General features: G+C 48.2%; 8 protein-coding genes across 9 annotated transcripts; 4 read left to right on the forward strand and 4 right to left on the reverse strand.

Moving 5' to 3' along the window:
- Positions 1 to 60: 60 nt before the first annotated feature.
- Positions 61 to 1,338, reverse strand: BDCG_02563 (monocarboxylate permease; the record flags this gene model as incomplete). The annotated part of the gene is made up of 4 exons (XM_045418109.1): positions 61 to 211; positions 269 to 344; positions 418 to 785; positions 938 to 1,338. The coding sequence occupies 4 exons, from the start codon at positions 1,336 to 1,338 to the stop codon at positions 61 to 63; spliced, it is 996 nt and encodes a 331-aa protein (XP_045280095.1).
- Positions 1,339 to 1,979: 641 nt separating this feature from the next.
- Positions 1,980 to 6,085, reverse strand: BDCG_02564 (pyruvate dehydrogenase kinase). Its single transcript, XM_045418110.1, has 4 exons — positions 4,979 to 6,085; positions 4,719 to 4,867; positions 3,573 to 4,609; positions 1,980 to 3,491 (listed from the first exon to the last, which is right to left on the reverse strand). Exons 1-4 carry the CDS (start codon positions 5,088 to 5,090, stop codon positions 3,428 to 3,430), a joined length of 1,362 nt encoding a protein of 453 aa, XP_045274762.1. The 5' UTR covers positions 5,091 to 6,085; the 3' UTR covers positions 1,980 to 3,427.
- Positions 6,086 to 6,239: 154 nt separating this feature from the next.
- On the forward strand, positions 6,240 to 7,382 carry BDCG_02565 (uncharacterized protein; the record flags this gene model as incomplete). The annotated part of the gene is made up of 1 exon (XM_045418111.1): positions 6,240 to 7,382. Exon 1 carries the CDS (start codon positions 6,996 to 6,998, stop codon positions 7,380 to 7,382), a length of 387 nt encoding a protein of 128 aa, XP_045274763.1. The 5' UTR covers positions 6,240 to 6,995.
- A 1,718-nt stretch (positions 7,383 to 9,100) lies between these two features.
- On the forward strand, positions 9,101 to 13,114 carry BDCG_02567. Of its 2 annotated transcripts, none has more exons than XM_045418112.1 (3): positions 9,101 to 10,148; positions 10,214 to 10,636; positions 10,719 to 13,114. In XM_045418112.1, the coding sequence occupies exons 2-3, from the start codon at positions 10,396 to 10,398 to the stop codon at positions 11,759 to 11,761; spliced, it is 1,284 nt and encodes a 427-aa protein (XP_045274764.1). In that variant the 5' UTR covers positions 9,101 to 10,148; positions 10,214 to 10,395; the 3' UTR covers positions 11,762 to 13,114. The 2 variants fall into 2 exon arrangements, with proteins under 2 accessions (XP_045274764.1, XP_045280096.1); XM_045418113.1 differs by having other exon boundaries at positions 9,101 to 10,015; positions 10,719 to 12,988.
- On the reverse strand, positions 12,002 to 15,741 carry BDCG_02568 (exocyst complex protein exo70). The gene is made up of 5 exons (XM_045418114.1): positions 15,213 to 15,741; positions 14,932 to 15,149; positions 12,705 to 14,875; positions 12,545 to 12,611; positions 12,002 to 12,487 (listed from the first exon to the last, which is right to left on the reverse strand). Exons 1-3 carry the CDS (start codon positions 15,494 to 15,496, stop codon positions 13,494 to 13,496), a joined length of 1,884 nt encoding a protein of 627 aa, XP_045274765.1. The 5' UTR covers positions 15,497 to 15,741; the 3' UTR covers positions 12,002 to 12,487; positions 12,545 to 12,611; positions 12,705 to 13,493.
- On the forward strand, positions 15,228 to 18,753 carry BDCG_02569 (phospholipase A2). The gene has a single exon (XM_045418115.1). It carries the CDS (start codon positions 15,951 to 15,953, stop codon positions 18,471 to 18,473), a length of 2,523 nt encoding a protein of 840 aa, XP_045274766.1. The 5' UTR covers positions 15,228 to 15,950; the 3' UTR covers positions 18,474 to 18,753.
- BDCG_02572 (small nuclear ribonucleoprotein) lies at positions 18,623 to 24,242 on the reverse strand. Its single transcript, XM_045418116.1, has 5 exons — positions 24,137 to 24,242; positions 23,828 to 24,019; positions 20,720 to 23,743; positions 19,765 to 20,616; positions 18,623 to 19,705 (listed from the first exon to the last, which is right to left on the reverse strand). The coding sequence occupies exons 1-3, from the start codon at positions 24,137 to 24,139 to the stop codon at positions 23,564 to 23,566; spliced, it is 375 nt and encodes a 124-aa protein (XP_045274767.1). The 5' UTR covers positions 24,140 to 24,242; the 3' UTR covers positions 18,623 to 19,705; positions 19,765 to 20,616; positions 20,720 to 23,563.
- On the forward strand, positions 18,775 to 22,824 carry BDCG_16602 (uncharacterized protein; the record flags this gene model as incomplete). Its single annotated transcript, XM_045425813.1, has 4 exons — positions 18,775 to 19,377; positions 19,476 to 20,621; positions 21,273 to 21,357; positions 21,425 to 22,824. 4 exons carry the CDS (start codon positions 18,775 to 18,777, stop codon positions 22,822 to 22,824), a joined length of 3,234 nt encoding a protein of 1,077 aa, XP_045280097.1.
- Positions 24,243 to 24,250: the final 8 nt, after the last annotated feature.

Consider the following 24,250-nt stretch of genomic DNA (forward strand, 5'->3'; position numbering starts at 1 on the left):
TAGGCGGCCTGGTAAAGAGCTGGAGTTGATGAAGACGAGGAGGTAGGGTTGGAGGGCCGCTCAGACGCTGCTTTCTTGGTGGGCGTAGAGCTCGATGTAGTAGAATATGATGTAGAAGCCCATGAAGCCGAAGATGAGGCCGATGTTCAGCAGGATGTAGGGCACGTCTTTGAATGCGGTTCGGTCTACCAGGGTATGTTTTGTCATGGGGCTGGCTCAGGATTTCATTAGGATCAAGGGGAGGAGTTGGGTCGCCAGTACGATATACCCAAGAACTCGGGTTGCCCACGCGAAGCCTATCCGCGGTTGGAGACGTGTGAAAATAATCAGATATATTACGCCACCTATGATGTCGAAGGTTAGGGGAAAAAATGAGATGGTTTTTCTTTTTTTTAGTGACGTTCCCTAGATACATACCGAGAGCACCACCAGCCGACGACGCACCCATCGCAAGTGTAGTACTAGTATGAAAGTACTGTGAGACAATAGTCGGAGTAGGTACATAGAGGTAACCAAACCCTAGACCCATGGTAATAGCCTGAGCGAGAAACACCTGCCAGTACTCATTGCAGAGGCTTGTCATGAAAATCCCGAGAACGGTGAGCAACAATCCAATTCCGAGCAGCGATCTTAGATAGTCTGTGTTGATGATTGGACCCACAATCATGAAGATGATGAACATGAGAAACGTCGAGCCAATCCATGATATGTTCGAAGAAGACCTTGTAGCCAGCAAGTCAAGTTCATAGAAGGCTTGAAAGACGCTGTAGGCGTTCATGAGTCCCCTAATAAGTAAAACAGATCAGTTTCTTTTTCTTTTTCATTTGTATTTTGTAAGCCGTATTGGTAAAACATTCGGGTGACGTCCAACCTCTCCCCCCCTTCCTTCTCCGTACGGAATGGAAAGTGCAAATGTGCGCGCAAGCTTTGTTTTTACCATGTATTCAGATTCAAGCAAAAAGCCCCTAGAACTTCCATCCATGTGAACCAGTCTTCTGCTGGGGGAGAGGGTGAGGAGCCTTCGACAATGTTGTTTATATGTCCTTGCGGTTGAGCGCCATCTTCCCTTCCAGAGCTGTTGTCAACTTCCACAGGTGCAAGCCGTGATTTCTCATCCGTAGTAATCACTTGCTCCATGGACACAGACACAGCGATATATCTATCATGGCAACTGGTGAGCAGTTTTTCGTTCGTAGAATAATCGTAGAGTGTTCTCTTCGCGCATGCTCGCTGTGTCGCTGTGGAACGCTGACAGCTTAAGATTTGGGAGAGGTAGACTTTGTATGTCAGCTCGCCGCCCGCTGTTTCCCCTAGCTTGGGCAAGGCATATGTGGGCATACTCCGGCCGGTTAAAATGTTTAATCACCGTAGGAAATCTCCGCCCATGTCCGAGATGTCAGATGGCCTGTGCCAGGATCTGGCTGGCAGAGGTTGGTTCGAATCCGTTCCTGTAAGGTTAGCTAGTTGCTTACCCCCTCCTCCCGGCGGGCAGCCATATATATACCATCATCCCCAGGGGCCCGGCAGTAGGAAAATGCACAGCAGAGTACGGAGTACTAAGCACTAGACACTCGAGTGGCGACGGTTGCACTTGCACCAACTTTATCGTCCCTGGAATGATGCCCACGGCCACTTTCATAGTTAACCGGGGATGCAAGTTATCGGCGCCGTCAGACGATCTTCAATTGATTGGGGGGCAGTAGGTAGAGGCAGAGTACGTAGAGCCATCTCCCAACGAATCATGTTCAACTAAACATGAAAGAGTGTTGATTCCTAGATAGCACGACGGCTCTGTTTTCTTGTCGTCCGCTCTCATCTTTTCTCTATCAAATGGCGTGCTCTTCCCGTGACCATAACCGTCCGCAACGAGAAGTTTTGCCGGGGTAGAGTATATACTGTGCGTATATTGTTGGTTAAAGAACTATCAAGCTGTAGTTGACTGACTGTTGATTGTCGAGGAGCCCCTAAACTAAATAATAGGCAAGTTTTGCTAGTTGACTAACCCGACCCTGACCGTTAATCTTTGACTCCTTCTTGATTGATTGCTTATAAGTGTAAAGACATTTTCCACTAGTTATTTGTTTTATCTATTTATTTCATTCATTTATTTCATTTGTACGTACGTACGTACGTACTTATTTTACATCGGACCTTTTCACGAACTATAACTATCAATCTCCTCCCCCCCCGCATCTTTTCTATACATATAGAGATATGGATATAGATACATATATATACATAAAAGTTATGCACGCAAAATTTGCAAATCCAATTTTTATTTACCTCAATGCAACGCGCATGCAAGCATTGTGCATGTCAACAACTCCCTTTTACCCCTTTCTTTCTTCCAACTTTTTGACATTGATGAATGAATGAATGAATGAATGAGTGAGTGAGTGAGTGAGTGAGTGAGTTAAAAGTTGTCCCGGCCTTGTTTGTTTTGTTCTTCAGAGTTTTCTGATATATTCAGAGATTCCCAGGATTTATTTCTCCCAAGGGCATTTAGGGAGAAGGGCCATCCGATGTAAAGAATCTCCAAATATATCCATTCTGCCGAATTTATCTTTCACGTGTATTTCTTCGTAGGTAGGGCTGAACTCATGCCTGTAACGGTCGTGGTAGATTCTTGACGATTCAGTGGCTAGGGTTGTACCCTTTGCCCGCATTGAGAGGACAACGGTGGAGGTCGAGAAGTAGGTATCGGTGTGAGTGTGTGTCGCGAGGCGAGTGAGAAACAAAAGGCGTCTTGAGTATAGCAAGTAGTATTTGCGGAGTATGTATGTATCGTATCCACTCGAAAATTTTATATTCCGCCGGGAGAACGAGCTGGCTGCGTGGGCGTAGGAGGCTGTGGAAGGGGGAGATGAGGAGGACGGAAAATCAGGGCCTGAGAGGGATTTTATCCGTTTCTGGCTCTCAAGTCCCCATGCTATATACAGCCCTACTTCGAAATGAAAGATGCAGAGCGATGTTCCCAAATCACCAGATATGTGGCACAGGGGAGAGCAGAGGAGCAGAAGAGGAGCTGCGGGGCTGGAAATGGGAGGGAAGCGCGATTTCCATCACATGGGAGCATTCACCTAGCACATTCCCACACAATCCCCAAACAAACTCAAACGGTACTCATCCCTATAGGCCCTTCCCTCCCTTCCGCCCCACTAACCAAACTAACTGCGTCGCCCACCTGCTTACGCTCCGAGACCTCCCGACCACCGCTGCTATGACCCCCGCGCGAATCTCGTTGGTGGGCACGTGCACGTCGGATAGCTTCGATGTTCATAGGTGTCAATCCTTGGGATACCACTCGCGAGCGGGTTGATGATGATGATGATAATGATAATGGTGATGGCGATGTATCATGCAGCAACGGGTAGAAGTGTCGCGAGGAGCTCACGAGCGGCTGGCCATCCCTCATCACCGGTAATTGTCACTGGAGCGGTTCGGAGCTGGAGGAGAGGCGGTTGAGATGAAGGTAGACGTCGGTGCCGTAGCTGTAAATTTTGGTTAGTTAATTAGTTGTTTATAATCACTGGGGAGAGATTGTAGGCAAGGGGTTGATGGTTGAAACTCACCCCTCCATACTAATCAGCTTCAAATCCCCGCCGAAATACCTCGCATAAAGCCTGCTAATAGGCAACCCATACCCAAACCCAGCCATCGGCGCTTTGAAATCACTCTTATTGAAATCTGGGTCCAGATTCGGTGTCTGATCAACGGTCGTGTACATATACGTCCACACAAGCGGGATGGACGAGCGCGGAATCCCACCACCCTCATCCGAGACTTTAATGGTAATATCCTCCCGCCCCTCCGCAACTATCACTTTCGTAACGGGGAACGCCTCCTTCTCCGCCCCATGCGTCTCCACCACGGCCCGCAGCGAGTTCTTCAATGTCTCAAAGAGCATGTGCGATAGGTGGCCGGGGACGTACATGAAATTCAGATCCGGCTTGCAGATCAGCTGCACCTTGGGCGCATCGAAGAGGCCGTAGTGGTCTTCGCAGACGAAGCGGGCATTCTCGATGGCCTCCTCGGCCAGTTCGCGTACGTTGGTTTTTGTACATATTATGCCGACGTAGTTGGGGTGGTGGACGTGTGTTTGGTCGGTGAGGGCGACATGTTGGCCGATGAGCATGCGGATGCCGATGCGGGACATGTAGAAACGATCGAGGAAGGATTGGATGTTCGAATCGATTTGCATGCGTTGGCGTTTGCGCTTGTATTCCAGGATCCCCTGTGCGACCGTCGTTACGACGGCGTCGTGCCGCCGTTTGATGTGTTGGAGGGTCTTGGAGAACTTGTTGTTGTATTCATTCAGCTCCGGAGGCCACTCTTGGCCATCGTCGGCGGATACGAAGTATCTTCTGTTTCCGGCCACTGTCCTTCTCCCGTTCCCATTGCCGATGGTGGTGGCTCCATTAGTATTGGAGAGCGAGCCGTTTGCTCTTAGGATTGAGGTTGTCGAAGATCGATATCGGTCGTCGCGTATGCTTGGATTGCGGGTAGCTTCCTCGAGGACTCTTACTTCTCGGCCATTGGGTTTGCTAGGGCGAAGGAGGCGAGCTCTGACTTCTTGTGAGAGAGTTGGGCGGGGAAGAGTGATGATTTCCTAAAATTCCGGTGCAATGAGTCAGAAATATCAAAAAAAGTATAAAATATGAATAGAGAGACAACCAAAAAAAAAAGGATGAAAAAACAAAATAGTAAGAAGCGCATACCTCGAACGACTGCGCATACCAATCGCGGACTTTCTGTATGGACGGCATTTCGTTCAATCCATCTGGCAGATCGTCCAGCTCCTGGACGCGGTGTGCAAGGCGAATGGGGAGCTCTTCGGACAAGAACTGGGAGGCACGGAAGAGAGTTCCTGAGTCACAACGACGAAGGCCGGCAGATAGAAAACAAGTTAGTAAATGTTAGAATTATATAGATATAGGACCTCGCTGTATAGGGAGGGAAGGAAAAGAAGTTCACAAACCCGTTGACGGCCTGTCGCCGAACTGGACCATCTGCCTGAGGGAGACACCGGTTGCGGGAAACGAGGCATAGTGACGGATGGTGTCCATCAGCTTCTCTGAAGCCCTCCACATGATGCCAATTGGGGTCTGCAGGCACCGTGGGGAATGAGTTCAGAATGCCTCGAGGGGAGGAGGGAGAAGGGAGGAGGAGAGGGGGCGGAGAGGATGGGAGAGGGGGAGGGGGGGGGGGGGGGGAAGGAGGGAAGGAGAGGGGAGGGAGCGATGAAAGCAGAAGAATCGTGAGCAAGAGGCAGAAGAAGAAGACGATTTAGATGACGGATTGCAGATAGGAACTAGTTAGCGGCAGTAGTCGGAGTGTTATTTAGCAGTCGAGGGAGGGGTCCAAAATAGTAGCCGGGTCCGGTTGCTCAGCGCTGGAGTTGGCAGAGGAATTGGAGAGTTGTAGCAGCAGTAGAGTGAGTAGGTAGTGGTTGGTTAGTCGTCGTTGCGGAGTACGGTAAGGTAAGTAGTTTGTGTAGTTTGTAGTTAGTAGTTAGTGTAGAAGGGTCGGAGGAGAACGGGAAGCTCCCCACCAGCTTGGGCGGTGACTGACTGGGCGAGGATGCGATGCCGAGGTCAGGGCTGGCGAGGGGACATGCTGCGGGCAAGCGGGACGATGGCGGAGGCGGATTGGCTTGGCGGGCGTCAAGGTAGGTAGGGAAGTGTGTATCTCTCTAGCTGCATACTCCGTAGATGGACTCCAATGCCTGCTCTGTCCGGGGTAACTCTATATATACTGGACAATGCTGCAATATAATAAATACTACAGGTTGATTGTTGTAGAGCAGTTATAACTTAGACCGCAAGAAGATGGGGATGTGGTGTAATGTACATGTTACATGTACCGTGGAAAGGCGCTTGTATCGCCGGTACCTGCTCTGCTGCTTCAACATTGCACTCTGTAATGTACAGTACATGTACCCCTCAATCAATCACCTACATTACATTTATCCACGCGAAGATTGTTGTATTATCGCGGCTGGTTTCATGTGTCTGTAGCTCGAGATGTATACGGAACCTGCAATATGCCTCCAAAAAGAAGGATATCCCGGGTAGAGGGAACTTTCTGCTACGATTGGGGGTAATTTACGCCGTATCGTATCACACAGTTCGATACAGAAATAAGTAATACTACAAGTCACATGACATGGCCACCAGGCCCTACTCTGCTTTAGGAAATAGGCAGAAACTTCGGACCAACCAACGCAGAAAGAGAAGAAAAGAAGATAATCCGTGATATTATTGAAGTCCGGAAGACAGGCTAAACAGAAGAAACACTGCCAAGACAGTTGTAATCATTAGATATACACCAGCTGCAGGAGAATTCGTTGCCGGCTCTCAGTCTCTCTTCTCTCCAAAATTTGCTCAACAAACGACGTCATTCCCAATTCCCGTGTCTCGCCCATCCAGTCCAGCCTACAGCCTACAGGCTCCTTCCCCGCCCTTTCTCATGTGCGCCCGCTTCATACTAAGTCAAATAATGGACCAATCAATGGCCCACTAGCCGCTCTGCTGCTGCTCTGCTTTGAAAGTTTCGCCGAGTAGAATATTAAATATTGCGGGCAGAATATTGCAGGGGAATGTTGCTGGCCTGGCTAGAGATATGATCTATTTTATGAATTCCCTGGTCATTTGTTCTTTTGTTTTATCCATCCTCCCGGTTAATTATGGCCTGTGTAATTGGTGGCTGATAACCCATTAGTGTTATGGTGCTATGTTTTATATTTTTTATATATTTTTTGGGGCATGTTCACATGTAATTATTCCAAATTTCTTTTTATTTCTCCTTAAAATTCCCCTCTGCATGTTTTGTAGCGTGCTGACCTTGTTACACCTAAATCTATCTAATGATAACCGTAGTGATGAACAATGCGGAAAACGTAGCATGGTATGATATAAGGATATACATGTAGAAAGTTTTTGAAAAGGAAAAAATATGCTGGTAAACCCTGGGACACGAGCGTATGTATATATTTCATGGGGGGAATAAGAAAAGAAAAGTTCCTTGCCCCGTCCCCTATCTGGGAAGTGGACGAGGTGGAAGGCCAGGCGGCGGACATCAGCGAAGGGAATGCTGGTGTTAGTAATTCTGTCCACTGCAGAACACACGTCACTTGCATAGGGCGGATATGGGCGAGATTCGCAGATGCCTCAGCTCTGCTGGTGCACTCCTTACATCCCCCTGGAAGTATGGAATGCGGCTATTTTGACAATATAATCTTGAATGATCTTGCTTCATATGTCCCCAGCAAGTTTCAGTATCATCAGCAAGAGCACGAGCGCCAGCACCAGCGTCATCGCACACCAGCAATAAATGGCCCTGAGCTAGCAGAATCGTTAAAATGGAACATGTTTTTGATCTAAATATCCCACATATACACGGTGTACACTCCACGGGCAACGGACGAAGGCAGTGGTCGAAGGGAACACATTTGGCCGAATGGATTTCCCGCCTCAGGCATGCGTGGCACTCCGACCAACCGTCTTTTCTCTGGATCTACCCGACAGCACGGAAAGGTGCACGCGTTCGTTCCTGATGTCATGTAGATCTGCATAGCCGAAATCCTGGGGTTGCTGTTGCCGCTGTTGCTGATGGTAATGAGCATGAGCATAATAAAATGCGGAATCATATAGGTATACATATAGTAAATTTTGATTTGCGTATGCCCTAAGATGAACGGGACGGTGGACGAGAGTGGGGTAGGTGTGATGATAATGGAATTGGGAGAAGTTGTATGTGGTTGGACGTGATGGTATGCTGACTGGTACGGTGCTGCGGAACTTTATTGGTTAGCTCTGCGTTCTGCCGTCCGGATGGTTGGTCGGTTGGATGATGGCGATGATAAATTCTAGTGAATTCTTTTTTTTTTTTCTTTTTTTTCTTTTTTTTTTTCTTTTTTTTTTTTTTTTTTTTTTTTTGGTTTGATCGGTTGCCATTTTTGTTCGTCGTTTGGAAGTACATTCATGAGATTATCATTATTATCATTTATTATTAACTCCCGATTTTCCACTTTCAATGATCATGCATTCATGATCAGAGCCAGAAAATCATAGAATGAAAGGCTGGTGGACTATCAAAACACATTCCAGTGATAGAGAGCACTGACATTCCTTTATATGAAGAATGAGCTCCTCATATGTTGGAGTCTGAAAATGTTAGGATGGGCATTCATACATGATTGTGCATGCCCTGTTTCACCAACTCCCTGCAGTTGGTGTTGGTAGCACGAAGGAGAGATTTTGGCACATGTTACTTGTTCAGCAAAACATTGTTCTAGTGATTTCTGTATATGTACAGTCTGTACAGAACAAGTCTCATGGTTAGTTCAAGTTTCCTTGACAGGAATAAAGATAATATAAATGAAGAGTTATATCTCACTTGTTATATTCCTTCCACCTGAATTCATTTCCATACATCTCAGTTAGTCTCTCAGCATTATTTCAGTTCCAGCTGTTATTTGGCTCCAACTTGGCGCTGAGTCTCCCTGTACCATAGTAAAGTAACAATGGGGGCTGTCCTAAATAACTCATTCTGGACACTGCATTGTACAGTCATTTCAAAAAACTGAATCGAAGTTGTGCATCACTCACACAAATGCAAGTCAGCTAGTCCATGGCGCAACGTCGTTAGGTTGGGTTTGCCCAGACATATACAGTTCCTTTTACCCCCTTGACGAGGGGGAACCTCAAGAAAGCGCAAGAATAATGATAAGAGAGGGGAGCTGATCAGTTGATATGAGTTGTTGCTAATAATAGCGCTGCATCTCGAAACCCGATCCATCCTTCTCTGCGCATCACTGGCGGGAACAGAACGGAGTTGTTCCTGAGGAATTTTTAGAAAGATGTGCACTGCCAGCCGAAAGCCGAAATGTGAGGGTGTAAAGCCCATTAATTAATTCCCCTGGTGTTTCGCCTGAACTGACCAGGCTCAAGCGGAAATATTATTCCTCCACCACGTTTTCTGATCCCATGAGGTCGCTGGTTGTGTCTGATGTCTGATCGCGCTTTTTATTAGAGGAAGGACAAGCGAGCCTGCACGCTGGCTAGTTCGATATAACGCCTTAGTCCTATGACCAATGGCGTTCCTTTTGGGAATTGAAACTGCTCGGCTGTCCAGTGGGAACGCGGACGTCGAGGGTGGAGGAGGCCTTGGTATGCGGCTGAGAGGTTGTTTATCTCCCAAATAGGAAAGGCGGGTTTGAGGCCAAGCGGACGCCGTCTCGAAGAAGACCTCCATCCCATCTTTGTTTGTTTAGGGTCATGCAGCCACCAAACGCCAGAACCCCCTTTCCTGTCCTATCCAGTTCTGGTGAATTGCTTGTGCGCAGCGCATTCCTGACGAAATCCTGGGTCTGTTCTCATGCTGTTGAGACCAGTGGAGGGGGGTCGGAGTCGCAGCCTTCAGGAGAAGGGAAAAGGACATGGAGACACACATTATTTACCCGCCAGAAGGCTTTTTTTCAATCATGAACAGCAGAGCCTGTGGGTCGCAGTCGATCGTGCAAAAGGTGTGATTGCAAAAGGTGTGATTCCGCAACTGTCCATCTGGTCGGGTTCGGAACTTCCACTCCCTCTCTTTGGCTCGAAGCATTGACCCAAGCAACAGTAACACCGCGCTTGAAGCAACAGAAAATGATACAAGGACCCCTTGGAAGTGAAGGAACTTCCTTTGCTAGCCAGAAATAATGATGTCCAGATGTCCCGCTTGGTTGGCGAAACTCGAGGCAAGGCCACGGCTGTGTGGGCTGTATTGTATGGAAGGTTGCTCGAAAACCCCAAAGATGGCTCAGATGCCCACCACAAGTTAGCGAGAGCATCCTACGAGCTTAGCGCTGTCAGGGTAGGAGGCTATGTGGACTAACAATCGAAGTACACCGCTGCCATTGGCACGAACCTCGTGTTTGTTTCCACTCCACATCCACTGACTGCGCTGGCAGCTTTCCTTCCTTCCCAAGCACTGGTCAATATGGGATGAGGCTCGGCAATACGGGCGTTGTGTTAGTATCCCGTTCTGTTTGATACCTCTTGGTGGAGTTTGCCCGCTTTTCGCATCTCCTCCTGTTCTCATCCTTCCTTGACCCTTTGGCTTTGATTCTCTCGTTTTTAATTCCAATAAACCCAAAGCTCAAGGTGAGTGTCTCACGGCTCCATTTTGATTTCTCAATTCACTTTTCATTTATTAATCTTATCCATAGTCCACGCCAATCGCCTTTGGCTCCCTGTTTTGCCGCCTTCATTCGTTTTCTGCGACCACGCCTTGAATCGACTAGCAACTGTTTCCTCTGGCAATTTCGGCCTACCCACACTATCAACCCGGCCTTGCCTTTGTGCGTAAGAGATCGTGCTCTACAACGCGGGCCGGATCTGGTCGATTACAATGGTTCGCTTGAGCTTTGTAGCGGCTCTGCTCTCCCTCGGGGCAGACGCCCTGTCGGACAGGTTACTCCCTCGTGAAACCGTTAATCTGATGGTTGATTCTTTCGGCATGTCTCCTCGCCCGACTACACCGCCTCTAGTCCCCCGTGGACTTCCAAAGGAATTAGCGAAAAGGGCGTCGCGAACAGCGATTGATTTCCCTGCTCCTGGATACTATTGTGGTTTGGTCAACAGTGATATTAGTTAGTCATAGTTGTTCCTTCTCAGAAATAAGTTTCGCAATTTGATACCTGACCTGCTAACCCATGCGATGTGAATAATCAGATAACCTGTTGACATGTGCGTATGCCGGGGCAAACTGCGTACAGTATGGCACGGCTGTTGGTTGTTGTGCAAGTTCGAATATCCAACAATGTACCGATATCGCGACCAAGTGTCTGAATTGGGAAGATGAATGCGATTCCTCTTGTTCAAGTGACCCTAGGGTCACTCGATGTGCAGAGACAACTAGGCCTTATTGCGGGACATATTTCTTCGGCGGTGGTAAACGCCTCTTTGGTTGCAGAGCATCGATAGGTGTCTCCTCGCAAGTTGTTCCAATGTCCGAATACTTTTCGTCGCGCTACGGACCCAATTATCACACCCTGGCATCTGGCTTAACAACATCTGTTCCCTCCCTCTCTATATCTGTCGGCTCTCCCTCTGCAACACTTCCAGGGACGTCCTCCAGCTCACCTTCGAACCCTAGGCAGAGCGACGAGGTAGGTGGAGAGGATGAACCTGAAATCGGCACCGGAGGCGGCAGAAAGAAGAAACTAGGAGGTGGTGCTATTGGCGGCATCGTTGCTGGAGTAATTGTAGGCGTTGGTGCTATTGTCGGATTTATTGTGCTATTCTATGTCCGGAAGAAGAAGAGCAATGCTGCTCCACCAGGCCCACCTCCGTCCGCACCGTTGATGCATGAACAGCATGCTCCTCACTACGGTGGACCACCGCCAGTGGTTGGAGCAGGATACTACCAACCGGAACAAAAACCCCAAGGAGAAGCGCCTCCTTACAGCCCGGGCTATGCTCCTCATATGCACCATCCTATCCCCACTCCAGCTCCTGCCGAAATGGGAGGCTCACCTGTCCATAACCCTCTCCAGGCGCAGTCGCAACCACTTTTGGGCCAATCAACTGAATATTACAATCAAAATCGCGGAAGTTATATCCAGCCTGGAAGCCTGCCTGCAGCCTCTATCAGTAGCCCTCCCGCAGCCGGCACATCCCCCCCACCTCAGACAGTGAGCCCGCACCAGCTGAGTGCAACGCACACCGGACCTGTTCCGGACAACATATACGAAATGCCTGGTACCGCACGATAATTTTTGTAACTCTCATGCTGGCATCCTTTTTTTTTTTTTTTGTGGAAATTCATCTCTTTTGGATCTGGGAAATACGTGTGGAATGGAATATCTTCACACTTGGAAGATTATTTCCTTATCCTCCCTCTATATACCTCGCTCCGGAATGTTTCCTGTCGACCTAGGAGCTCTGAATACGTTTTTATTTGACGTTTTATTATTTATAGGGCTGTGTTGAGCGTTTCATTATGTTTTACTAGTCTTGTGATGAATACCTTACCCTTACCTCTTTAAACTTTTCTCTTTTTTGTCATACCCCATTTATCGTATGTCTTTCCCTTACTAGTTATCATTATTACCCCCCCTTGGATGATTTCCGCAAGGAACTCATACATCTTCTCCTGTTCCCTTTTCCTTTCTTGTTTTCAACTACAGAATATATATATACTATATTGCAGGCCCAACCATTTGGGCGAATATACTGTTCTCGATGAAGCATGATGACAAGCGGAATGGGGCTTGTTCGAATCCATGGCGATGTATATAATATATATAGGAAACTCGCTGAAAGTCAACGGCTCTGAATTCCCAGAATGCGGATTCAACCCCCTTGTGCCATGATCGCATCAAGGGAGGCACTCGAGGTAATTCGAAAGCATAAACGATTAGCAAATATATATCTACATACCACCATGACAAATTTCCGAGAACAGATCTTTCCCGTCGAACCACCTCGCGCTCCCGCTTCTAACCATCGTCAGATGAAACAGCTTGAGCGATGTGATGTGATATTAGAAAATTTACCTGAGTTGGTATGTTTCGATACAAGCACTCGCCTGATCACTCGCTCGTCTACTTCTCTCCTTTTTCGCTTTTATCATATATATCATTTTGTCAGCTACTGGGGCAAAAGAGCTCAATCACCACCAGTTAACACTGGAGGAAGAGGGGCTGGAATACACACAGGAGAGCTAGCCTTGGTTGACACATTTTCCGTCACACTCAACCCTTTATGTAGTATTTACATGTATATATGTATTGCAACCCCCCGAAATCGTTCCCAGTTCTCAGTTCCGTAGCCCTGGATTTCTTTGATCATACCGATTTCACACGCGAGTGATAATAGAATGGCACCCGTTTATTCCTTCTGATTGACAGACTGATGAACCACTCTTAATTTAGAACCAGCCCACTGGGATGAAATGAGCATGCGGCGAGCAGATACGTACGTGCTAGACCCCTTTTAACTCTGTTACCTGTGCTTGTTCTATAACTTTAAATATTGTTTAGAGCAACGAAGATGAAATTTGTTAAAAATAAAGGATATTGAATAATCAAAATTGAGAATTGGAGGATAGGGGAAGATTAACAAAAGATTCCACGCAAAAAAAAAAAAAAAAAAAAAAAAAAAAAAAAAAAGGCAAAGCAAAACTACATAGAGAGGGATATCAAGTGCTGTAAGGAAGCTGGTTGAGGCAACTGGAAAGTGGGAATTGGGGAGTATGAAAGGCTAAAGCTTGAGGGGATTGCAGGTGAGAGAAGGATCGAAGGGTTTTTCACTGACACCATAACTCCAGCGAAGGAGCATCAGGAATGTCAGAATTAGTAAGTCAGATGGTTATTCGAAGATGGAATAGCCGGGAAAGAAATAGAACAAGAGGCTTGGACGGCTAGGAGACAAGGAGGGGAATGCCGCTGTGATTTTGGGAGGAGAACCGCGCGTAAAAAACCCCTTCACGAAGATAAGGATAATTTACGCCAACGCCGCCAACTGTGCGGACAATGTTGCCTTGTCGTACTTGACATATTTGCCCTTGCCTTTATCGATCTCATGATATCGATCCCAGAAGCGCGCGTACAAGGGCTCAATAACCGCTTGCACCTCCCTGGCCAACATACTACGCACCTCCTTCTCCATAGTCAATGATCTATGGCGAATAATCAACTCGTCGAAAGAAGAATTGAAAGCCTTAAACTTATCCTTGATGTTATCTTTATCCTTGGATGAGAGTGTTTTGACAATGGCACCGGAGTCTACTTGGCCCCCAGAGGTGGGACGTGCACCAGCTCTGCTGGTATACTGGACGTCGAGGAGGTGAGAGGATGGGTCTCGCCAGGCATCAAGATAGGTGGAGACTCCCTTTTTGCGCCATAATTCTAGTCGACTGCTGTTTTCCGGGGTGGAGAGGTAGCGGGAGAGTTCACTGCTGTTGCGGATTGAGCGGTCGACAATGCACATGACATTTGCCAGAAAGGTGCCGAGGATGGGTTTGGCGCGATGCACGGATCTTGCGCGGGCTTCCAGAGCGGAGAGCAATGCTTCGACCACGTCGAGGATATAGTGGGAGAGGATGGCAGAGCTATCGGGACTAACATCTAGTGGGGTGGTGTTGGGTTTGCTTGATGGTTTCCAATTTCCGTCTCCGAGGGATGTGAGGATGGAGGCTAGTGGTTTGGAATACGCCGTTAGGGCGGATAGTGAATTCATGACTTCTGCTACAAGGGGGACGGCAGCACCATCGGGGGGTAAAACAGTCACAGCTGCGGCTTTGCGGCGTGTTTCTTCCAGCAATTCAGACAACGCTAACTTGGCAGTCTCGCGGATCGGCCGTAGGGCTTCGAAAAAGCGGGTTTTTAATTGTTTAGTGGCTGAATCGAGTCGATATGAGAGCCCAGTGACTATCTCGATTATTTCAAACGCAAGGAAACAGTCTGTCATCAAGTTGGCTTTGATATACATGTTTAGTTCTCGTTGGGTTTTTGAGAACTCCGCTATCGCTGGTCTACTGGTTGCTTGGAGCGCCTTTCCTTGCTCTTCTGCAGGGAATATTTGGGAAATATTCTCATGCTCTGCCAGGAGCATACCCTCGAGACCGCTAGCGTACATCCCTATACCGTTGGTCCCTTGCCGATATGGGCCATCGCTTGGTTTCCGCTTGGCTGTGTTGATAGATGCAGTGGCGAGGTTTTGCAAGCTACTTGTGATATAAGGAGCGCGAATATCGGCGTATATCCTGATAGCGGGATTTTCTGTTTGTCCAACTTGTGGACCATGGCTTGCGGCCGAGCTGATCGCGGCGCAGACAGGCGAGAGCTCCAAAACCGTCTCACTCGGAATAGTGGGGAACGGCAGTTCTATAGGTCTTTTGAGTGGTATTCCGGATAAGCTAGGGTCATTGGTAGATGCTTACGTTTTGTGATATAATGCAATGGTTCTACAGTGGCGACATTCTCTCGTAGAGTTCCTTTGAACATCTCCTGAAGTTTACTGCTTCCGGTGCTAAGCAAGGTGCTAAATTCCGACACGGCTTTCTGATTCGAACGAAGGTTTGTAGAGTTTAGATCTGAGAGTGCACGATCCAGTCTTTTCAGAGCCCCCAGATATTGGGCCAAACCAGCACTCCGGGGCCTAGAGAATACGTTAATTATTGCCAAAAAAGAGATTGATAATTGATCTAAGCTGACGGCTTACCCAGCCCGAATAATAGCCTCCTCCTTCCCCTTGACATCTAAAGGCTGCCGAAGTCGATCAATAGCTTCGTTGACTTTATCTATGTTTGCATTTGTGACCTGCAACGATTGTGTGTTGCTGTAGATTGGCCCAATGGCATCTCTCACCACCTTTCCACTTGTTTCAAGGCGAGACATGGAACCTTGGATCTTTTTGGTTAGGATGTTCAGCTTTTCAAGATTTGCGTAAAGCACCTCCACCTCCGCACTCTCTTCTGCGTGGACCGTGTTCCGCATCCCGACCATGGCTCAGGTAAGTAATCTGCGCCCTGGCAATCCTAGGTGAATGCGCCCTGCTTGAGGATTCTAGCGGCGTTTTCAGCCAGCAGACGCTGTTCCAGGAAACAAAGAAGAAAGTTTTTAAAGCATGATCAATAGTGGCAATAGGGAATGTGCTGTATGTAGCACAGATAGCGGCTGTTACCAGCCCTATCTATGGTTGTTGAATAAACAAGCGGGATTCAGACAATGATATCGCCGAAAGACGGCCACTAGTCCATAAATGGAACCATCGGAATAAATATAGTCCGAAGTCACTATCACGTGCATTGCGTCATCCCGCTGGAGTCCTAGAATTTAAGAATTCCAGGTTAGCAGAATTGTTGAATATTTCGCAACATTCTGAGTATTCTGCTTCCTAGCTAGAGTCGTGGTTCATGAATTACATAAGATAGTAGAAGCCGGTGGTGTCCTCGTTTCAATGGGCACTGCTAGAGCTTTAATCGCAAGATGGAGACTGCCTTTAACGTGGACGGCGCTTTTTGCAGCTGGAGGGTCCTATTATCACTCAACGGGAATACATTCGATTAAAAACAACTCAGATCGGGATTGTGGCACATGGGAAAAGCAGGATGATTCCAAGGATACTCCGCTGCCATTAAATCAGCCATGCAAAAGCTCGAGGATATCACAGGCCCCTCCTGATACGTCTGGCAGGACACTCTTGCAGCCACTGGTGAGCGATCGCCTTGCCAAACCGCCCAAGGAGCTGCCAATCGAACTGCCAACGTCCCAATCTGCATGGGATACGTTCACCTCGAAGATCAGTGTGGCCAAAGATTCTTTTGTGTCTCCGAATTGGCCGGAGTTAATCAAGCAATATGTCGCGCCGGCATGGACGGCGCTGCTTCCCGCGACTATCCAAACACTCCAACGAGAATTAACAATGTCGGAAGGGTCTTTGGCCGACGAGATCTGGTCGGAAGCTCAAGATGCTGAATTGAATCCCGAGATTACTCGGGAAGCCCGGGTTCGGATCGGCGAGGGTCTATGTCGCGAAGAGAGGTATTTCCAATGGAGGCGTAGACAAGCTATGGTCAAATCGCTAGCAGCTTATCTTGGCTTAAAGGAGAAAGATGTCCATCCCGACGATATACCTACAATTGCCATGTGTAGTTCAGGTGGTGGCCTACGCGCCCTTGTCGCCGGTACAGGCTCTTTTCTTGCCGCGAAAGAGGCAGGGCTTTGGGATTGCACCATGTATACTGCTGGTGTCAGTGGGAGCTGTTGGCTGCAGACGATCTACAATTCGTCATTAGGGGGTCAAGATTTTGGGAAGGTAGTGCAACACTTAAAAAAGCGGCTTGGAATTCACATTGCATTCCCACCCGAAGTACTTAGACAACTGACAACAGTCCCAACTAATAAATACCTACTGAGGGGCTTGGTTGAAAAACTGAAAGCCAGCCCGGAGTCCGAATTTGGATTGGTAGACATCTATGGTCTGCTCCTGACTTCTAGGCTTTTAGTTCCGACTCGAAACCCGTTGGATTTACATGATCGCGACCTTAAGCTTTCGAACCAGAGAGTTTTCATTGACAATGGCGCGAATCCTCTCCCAATATACACTGCTGTGCGCCATGAGATCCCTCCCGAAGATACAACTGTACCTGGTCTCTCTATGAACCTCATATCGGATGAGCCAAAGCCAGAGACAAAACAAGAAACATGGTTCGAATGGTTCGAGTTTACCCCGTACGAATTATTTTGCGAGGGGTTCAGTGCAGGAATTCCTATGTGGGCAACTGGGAGGCAATTTTGGAAAGGCCTAGACGTCCCCACTTCTAAAGACTTCGCCGTACCGGAATTACGGATCTCAGTGTTTATGGGTATCTGGGGGAGCGCATTCTGTGCCACTCTTGCTCATTACTACAAAGAGGTGAGGCCAATTTTACGAGGACTTGCCGGATTTGGTGGCATCGATGCCGTGCTGGAAGGGAAGAGTGATGACCTGATTCGTGTTCACCCTTTCGATCCTGCGTCGATACCGAACTTCGCGCTCGGGTTGAAGGATCGACTTCCAAAAACGTGCCCAGAGTCGATTTTTACGGACAAAGAGCTCCGTCTTATGGATGCTGGAATGAGCAACAATCTACCTATATACCCTCTTCTCCGCCCCGGCCGCAATGTTGATATGATAGTGGTTTTTGATGCGTCAGCCGACATTAAGGAAGAAAACTGGCTTTCGGTCGTGGAAGGATACGCGCGGCAGAGAGGTGTCAAAGGGTGGCCAATTGGGTCTGGTTGGCCAAAACCAGGAACAACAGCTATAGAAACCGCGAAAGGCATTGAGGACGCTTCGAGTAGCTCAGTTAAGGAATCAGATGAGAGCCTCTTGGTTGCCAAAGAACAGAGTCGGGAACCAAGCACCAAGAGTAAAGGGACACATGTGGGGAGCAGAGGAACCACTCTGAGCCAAGATACTACGGGATCATCACCAAACCCAGAAATGACCGATCTTGGTTACTGTAATGTTTGGCTAGGGACGACCCAAGAGCAAACATCCACAACAGAACCTCCGCCATCCAAAAGGCTGTTCCATTTGCCTCTGCAAGACGATTCTGACTCCGACTTCAGTCTTATGCATCCTGATGCCGGAATTGCGGTTGTCTACTTCCCACTTTTGAAAAACCCTGCCGCTCCCGCGGTTAAACAGGCCGCACCCTCAACTGCTCCAATAAGTAGCTCGGAAAACGCAAATACATCTCTAGAGCAATCGGGATCTGTGGAGCCGATAGACCCTGCTAGCAACGATTTCATGAGTACTTGGAATTTTGTTTACACACCAGAACAAGTCGATGGCGTTATTGGGCTTGCCAAAGCCAACTTCGCGGAAGGTGAATACCAGGTGAAGCGCGTAGTGCGGGGTATTTACGAAAGGAAGAAGAGGGCCAGGTTACAGAGGATACGGGAAGGAGAGTTGGAGGGCGTGCGTCTTACTTGATATTTGTTCTGCTGGTGCTACCCCTTTGGTTTTAACTGTCCAGATAATCAATACAATAAGTTGTTGGCGCAAGCTATTGGCATGGGATATCCATCGGAGGAACTCTGGACGTTTAGACCATGTTTAAATTACACATGTAGGAAATATAATAGATTCATTGGACAACTGTTAGTCAATTGTATGTACATGTATTTAGGGCTGAAATTTTTGAAAGTAGTGATGACTAAGCATCATGGCCTGAAGAACCACTTTTGCGCAAGCTCAAACGTTTTGAAGCCATTCCTCGACATCCAACCAAATCATGCCTGCGAGAACCATTGTAGCTGACGGGTTATGGCATTGCCTCTGTCCGTCCTACAAACAGGCACCCTTGAGGTGGCCCAACTTCCCAAGGCGGCTGAAACAATATGTCAATCCCCCCGTCAGTACCTGCTCCGCCGCCCGATCCTTCACGCGAACGAGAGAAGTCGCTCTGCTCTCCCCGGAGGTGAAATCACATCTCGAAACGGAAAATGGCGCGCTGCCTGGGAAGTATGATCCAGAAATACCAGGCGATATAGACCAATATTTTACAAAAGCCCCGCGGAGTAAACATTTCCCTCACAGAACCTTCAAAGATTACACGCATTTGGATTGGTCTATTCGAATGAGAACAGATGGACACATTGAAAGGGCACTACGGAAGACGGTCGAGGGAATCCCGAATTACAAATTGACCATGAAATTAATGAGGGAGCTTATCCGGAGACGAGGCTTTCAGCCACAAACATGGCACTACACCGTGCTGATAACGGCTAATACCGATGCGTTGATGGGATGCTCCAAGCACGTCCGAAGCCTACTAAAAGAGATGGAAGAGAATAACATACCAATTGACTCGGCGACTCTCCATGCAGTATTGAAGGTATCGGCCGCCCCTTGTTTTAGAGATGCCCTTCTTCTCCTCGTTCTCAGAAGATTGATTTGCACCTATACTAATGCCGGAGGGCAATCAATAACCAGGTTCTCGCGGTGCACCCTGATTATCTCTTACGCCAGAAAATCCTTCACACCCTACGCGACCGCTGGTTGACAATTTCGCCTGAAGGATGGCATAATATCGTAACTGGACTCATCCGGGAAGGACAGTTTGAGATGACGCTGGACCACATATCTCGCATGCAAGCCCAGAACATCCCAGTCGAACCATGGCTCTACAGCCTATTAATATATAATCTGTGTGAAGTCGAAGACTTCGACATGATCTTAGAATTGATGGTTAAATGGATAAATAGCGGAAATGAGCTCTCACCAAACTTGTGGTTTCACATCCTCGTCACAGCCAGCGAGTCATTCCACGAGAAATGCGTCGGCTTCATATGGAAAGAGCGCGTGCAGCCCGGCCTCATTAATCCGCCTTACGGGGTCTGCAGCAACATCCTCATAATGACGTCGCGGACAGGTAATACATGGCTAGCCGGCGAAGTTTTCCGAGTTTTACGAGAGCGCCAGGGCATTTTCCTACTAGAAGATTATAATTGTCTTGTCGACACTTACCTCGCCGCAGACGACCTTGACTTTGCTTTGCGCGTCCTCTGCACTGCCCAAAAGGCCACTTTTCAGCTTGGCGAGACAGCCACACGGTCGATCTTCACCTACTGCATCGAAAAGAGCATCCGGCCGCGGACCGTCTGGCAGACGCTGGCAGATATGAAAACGAAAGAACGCCTCAAAGTGCCTTTGGTAGCTGTAAACGCAGTGATCGAAATGGCGGTCCACCACAAAAGCATGACCGTCGCTCTAGAATTTTACCATGAGTTAGCTCACGTCTTCGAACATCGGCCCTCGGCCACAACCTTCAACCATCTTATCCGCGGTTGCCGCGTCACAGGCGCGCACGATATGGCAAATTTCTTTGTGCAGGAGATGGTTCTCCTGGACGTCTTCCCGGACCGGATGACATATGAATACCTGGTACTGCTCTGCGTAGATGCAGGACGGTTCCGCGAGGCACATAGGTATTTCGTTGAGATGATGGATAGCGGGTTTTCGTTGACACCTGGGTCGAAGGTTCATGTTCGCACGCGATGTTTCGATTCTGATGATCAGTATGCGAAGCTTTTGCAGTACGATTCCGAGATACGTAAACCGATTTCTAGACGACCTACGGTTCGTTAATAATATATATCGTATAAGATGGAGAGCTTAGAAGAAGCTAGGGGGAAACAGATCCGGATGCGATTGTAGGATATTGATGTGGTACTTACTATAGTAGGTAATAAATACATGCGGGAGCCTTGTAAATAACGATTTTTTTATACCCGAGAAAATTCTTTTTCACTTTCTGAAAATTATCCTTTCAATTTCGCCTTGTAATTGTAGCTGCGTTGTGTTAATTGCTGGAAACAAAATCACCGAAATCGCAGCAAAATTAAAATGACATCATCGGCGCTGAGCAAATTGAAAGCTAACCACGAAGGCCAACACAACCATTTTCAATTGACCATCGCAGTCTATATTAGGCAACATCTTTGCCAGTTGATAGCTTGCCTAAAACAATGCCTCAATTTATAGGATGCCCCAAACTATGTATCCAGTAACTTGACATAGAAAACGAACTTACATTCAATAATTGATCCCGGCGATCAAGTTACCTCGTGAAGCTGCTCCGTTTTTTTTTTTTTTTTTTTTTTTTTTCCATGGTGTGTATGCCCGCTGTTAAGAACTTGTGCTTACCGGTCCAATTGATCGGCAACTGGAGGGTCTCTTGAAGTAAATTCATGACTCTTTAACCGACTAATTTCATTGACTGGATAGTAGGCCTCCATTCTCCGCCAGATAGTTGCGGGCCCTCGACTCCGTCATCCCGAAGCTGGTCTTGATTTATGCTATGTGACGGACGAGAGTACGTCAAAGCTATCCCATTACATTTCAGTACTGTGTCTTATCAAATACTGATTTACTTTTCCTAGTAATTGTCACTTCCGGACCTTCCTCTACCTATCCCCGCCGTGTGTACCGCAACCCTACAGACTCCCTCGTCCGTTTCCTAGACCTCAAACACGGCGAAAATTGGGCAATCTGGGAATTCCGGGCGGAAGGCACGGGATACCCAGATGAAGAGGTCTATGGTCGTATCCACCATTTCCCATTTCCGGACCACCACCCACCGCCCTTCGCACTTATTCCACATATCATGGCTAGCATGCGGAATTGGTTGCTAGGGGATGGGGGTAATATGGGGGAAATGGAAGGTGAGGTTAGGGATGACGAAGGTGATGGTGATGGTGATGGTGATGAGAGGGGGAAACGGGTGGCTGTCGTGCATTGCAAAGCTGGCAAGGGGCGGAGCGGGACGATTGCGTGTAGCTTTCTGATTAGTGAGCGGGGGTGGGTAGCTGAGGAGGCGCTAAGGCGGTTTACAGAAAGGAGAATGAGAGCGAGGTTCGGGGAAGGTGTGAGTATACCCAGCCAACTGAGATGGGTGGGATATGTGGATCGGTGGACGAAGGAGCTGGGGAAGGTATATGTGGAGAGGCCTGTGGAGGTGTTGGAGGTGCATATATGGGGGTTGAGAGATGGGGTGGAGGTGGACGTTGAGGGATTTATTGAGGAGGGGAGGCGGATCAAGTGTTTTCATCGGTTTCATCGGTGTGAGAAGATTATAATGGGTGGCGAATGGAAGGGGTGTGAGGATGGGACGGGGAAGGTGAAAGCTAGGCCGACGCCAGAGGAGGACGATGATGAGAGCACGTTGAATGATACCGGTAGCCTAACTATCCCACCAGATACGTCACCGCCGCCCATACCTTCAGACATCGCTCCGCCATTCCAACCCATCACCACACCGAAACCCTGGTCCAAAATGTTCCAAAGCGTCCTATCTACCTCTACAGACATGGAAACCGTCATTCCAGCCATAATCCTCCGCCCACAAAATAAAGTCATAATTCCCACCTCAGACGTAAATATCAGTATCGACCGGCGAGCCCTGTCCACATACACTAGTTGGACGATGATTACATCCGTTGCGCACGTCTGGTTTAATGCATACTTCGAAGGTGGGCATGCGTATGATTCTGGAGTCTTTGAGGTGGACTGGGAGGCGCTGGATGGGATTCGAGGGACGAGTAATAGGGGCGTGAAGGCCTTGGATCGGCTGAAGGTTGTGTGGAAGTATGCGGAGGTGGAAAAGGGACCAGAAACAGAGGCTGGGGTATCAGCTACTGCAGGGAAAGTTATTCGGGAGCCAGCGCCAGGAGAGCCTGTTACAGAGAGCCATGCGGCAGATTGGCGAGGTCGGGAGCAACAGGAGCAAGAGGTTGTTGATCCCAATGCTCCAAAGGAGGAGCTTTTGAGGAGGTCCTTGTAACCTCATTGAGCCTGTGCGGGTTTCGAGGTTGAAGGACCCCGGGGGGTGGGCGCTTCTGAGATAAACCTGAGGTGGCAGATGTCTAGGCTTTGGGGGCTGATGACGCCATTTCGGAAGGGGGTGATTACAAGAGAGATTCATAAACGGGAACGGTTCTGACCCTCGGCTGTACTATATATTATGCGAGGCGTTCGGGGAGTCGGCAGGGGATGCATTAATGACATAGAAAAGCCTGAAAAAATGTCCATGCCCGCTATAATTCGGATGATACTGATGTATAGGGAATGAAACAATTGTCCATGTCAGATAGAGATAGATGAGCAGTCAATACATCATGATCACTTTCGAATATTAATGTTGCCTAACAGGTCCATCGATATTGTAACCCGTCTCAGGAAACGCTGGCGTACCCGCCGGGGCCGACTCCGTATACATCAGTTACGCAGAAGCTGTAATGTATCAGCTAAATGCAGCCAGAAAAGAAAACATGATGCTCATTTTTGCACATAAATGCATATATCCCCCTTTAACCCCATACCGACAAACGCCGGATGATTTTTCCCAGAAGAGTAATAGCCATGCATAGTGGACATATCCTTGAAAGGGGATGCCCAAAGAGAGCAGGTCTCATATTCATTAAAAACACATGCGCGCACAGAGACACACGGCCTCCCTATTGACTGGGTATCAAAGCAGACGGACGGATATGAAAAGGAGTTATGACAGAATATCTCTGAATTCAGTTGCCACCTCTTCCCCTTCCGCGTCCCCTACCACCCCGGGCCCCACCTCTCCCGCGATCTATCCTGCCACCATCCCCGCGATGTTGTTGACCACCACGGGCACGATTCGACGGCTGGTTCTGCTGCTGGTCCTTTGCTAGGTCGACGACTTCTTCAGGGACTCGTAGGTATTTGATCTAATGATGTTGAGTTAGCCCAGATCTATACATATATGTGTGTATATATATTAATGCGAGTTGAATTGGTGATAAGAGGCGTACATTATTCCCCCTCACATACATCTCAGGCAATCTAAAAAAGCGGTCACCTTCAGGGCTTGTTTGGACGACTTCTCTGAGGATCAGGTTCATCCAGTTGTCGCAGTTAACAAGGTGGCCGTTGAGGGTTTCGCCATTTTTCAGCTCGACGAGCATAGGATGGCCTTGGGCAGCTGTTAAAAGGCCTAGAGGGAGCTGGATGAAATAGAGGCAAGGGTTAGTATAGGGGTATCTGCTGCTATATGGTTGTTGACAGGGCCGGAGGCGAGGGGAAGAATTGCGGAAGGCTGGGCAGGGGGGTTATGAACATACCATGATCAAACGATGCCCATCCAACTCAGTATAGATCAGGAAGAATGCTCTCTCAAGTCAGCCAGCGCATTCTCTTTCTTTTCCTGTTTGATAGTTACAATTCACGTCCAGACA

The sequence above is a fragment of the Blastomyces dermatitidis genome (genome assembly GCF_000003525.1).
Source record: "Blastomyces dermatitidis ER-3 genomic scaffold supercont1.3, whole genome shotgun sequence".
In the NCBI taxonomy this organism is placed as follows: Eukaryota; Fungi; Ascomycota; class Eurotiomycetes; order Onygenales; family Ajellomycetaceae; genus Blastomyces; species Blastomyces dermatitidis.

Bases quoted from the DNA above. Each gene is read 5' to 3' on its own strand.
- BDCG_02572 (XM_045418116.1), bottom strand. The intron at 23,744-23,827 runs GTACGCCTCTTA...CAACATCATTAG, and splicing joins TGTATGTGAGGGGGAATAAT to ATCAAATACCTACGAGTCCC.
- BDCG_02567 (XM_045418112.1), top strand. From the start codon at position 10,396: ATGGTTCGCTTGAGCTTTGTAGCGGCTCTGCTCTCCCTCGGGGCAGAC. The intron at 10,637-10,718 runs GTTAGTCATAGT...GTGAATAATCAG, and splicing joins TTTGGTCAACAGTGATATTA to ATAACCTGTTGACATGTGCG.
- BDCG_02564 (XM_045418110.1), bottom strand. From the start codon at position 5,090: ATGTGGAGGGCTTCAGAGAAGCTGATGGACACCATCCGTCACTATGCC. The intron at 4,868-4,978 runs GTTTGTGAACTT...GTTGTGACTCAG, and splicing joins CGGCGACAGGCCGTCAACGG to GAACTCTCTTCCGTGCCTCC. The intron at 4,610-4,718 runs GTATGCGCTTCT...CCGGAATTTTAG, and splicing joins GGTATGCGCAGTCGTTCGAG to GAAATCATCACTCTTCCCCG.
- BDCG_02568 (XM_045418114.1), bottom strand. From the start codon at position 15,496: ATGGTCGGGATGCGGAACACGGTCCACGCAGAAGAGAGTGCGGAGGTG. The intron at 15,150-15,212 runs GTAAGCCGTCAG...CGTATTCTCTAG, and splicing joins GAGGCTATTATTCGGGCTGG to GCCCCGGAGTGCTGGTTTGG. The intron at 14,876-14,931 runs GTAAGCATCTAC...AAAGACCTATAG, and splicing joins ATTGCATTATATCACAAAAC to AACTGCCGTTCCCCACTATT.
- BDCG_02569 (XM_045418115.1), top strand. From the start codon at position 15,951: ATGGGCACTGCTAGAGCTTTAATCGCAAGATGGAGACTGCCTTTAACG.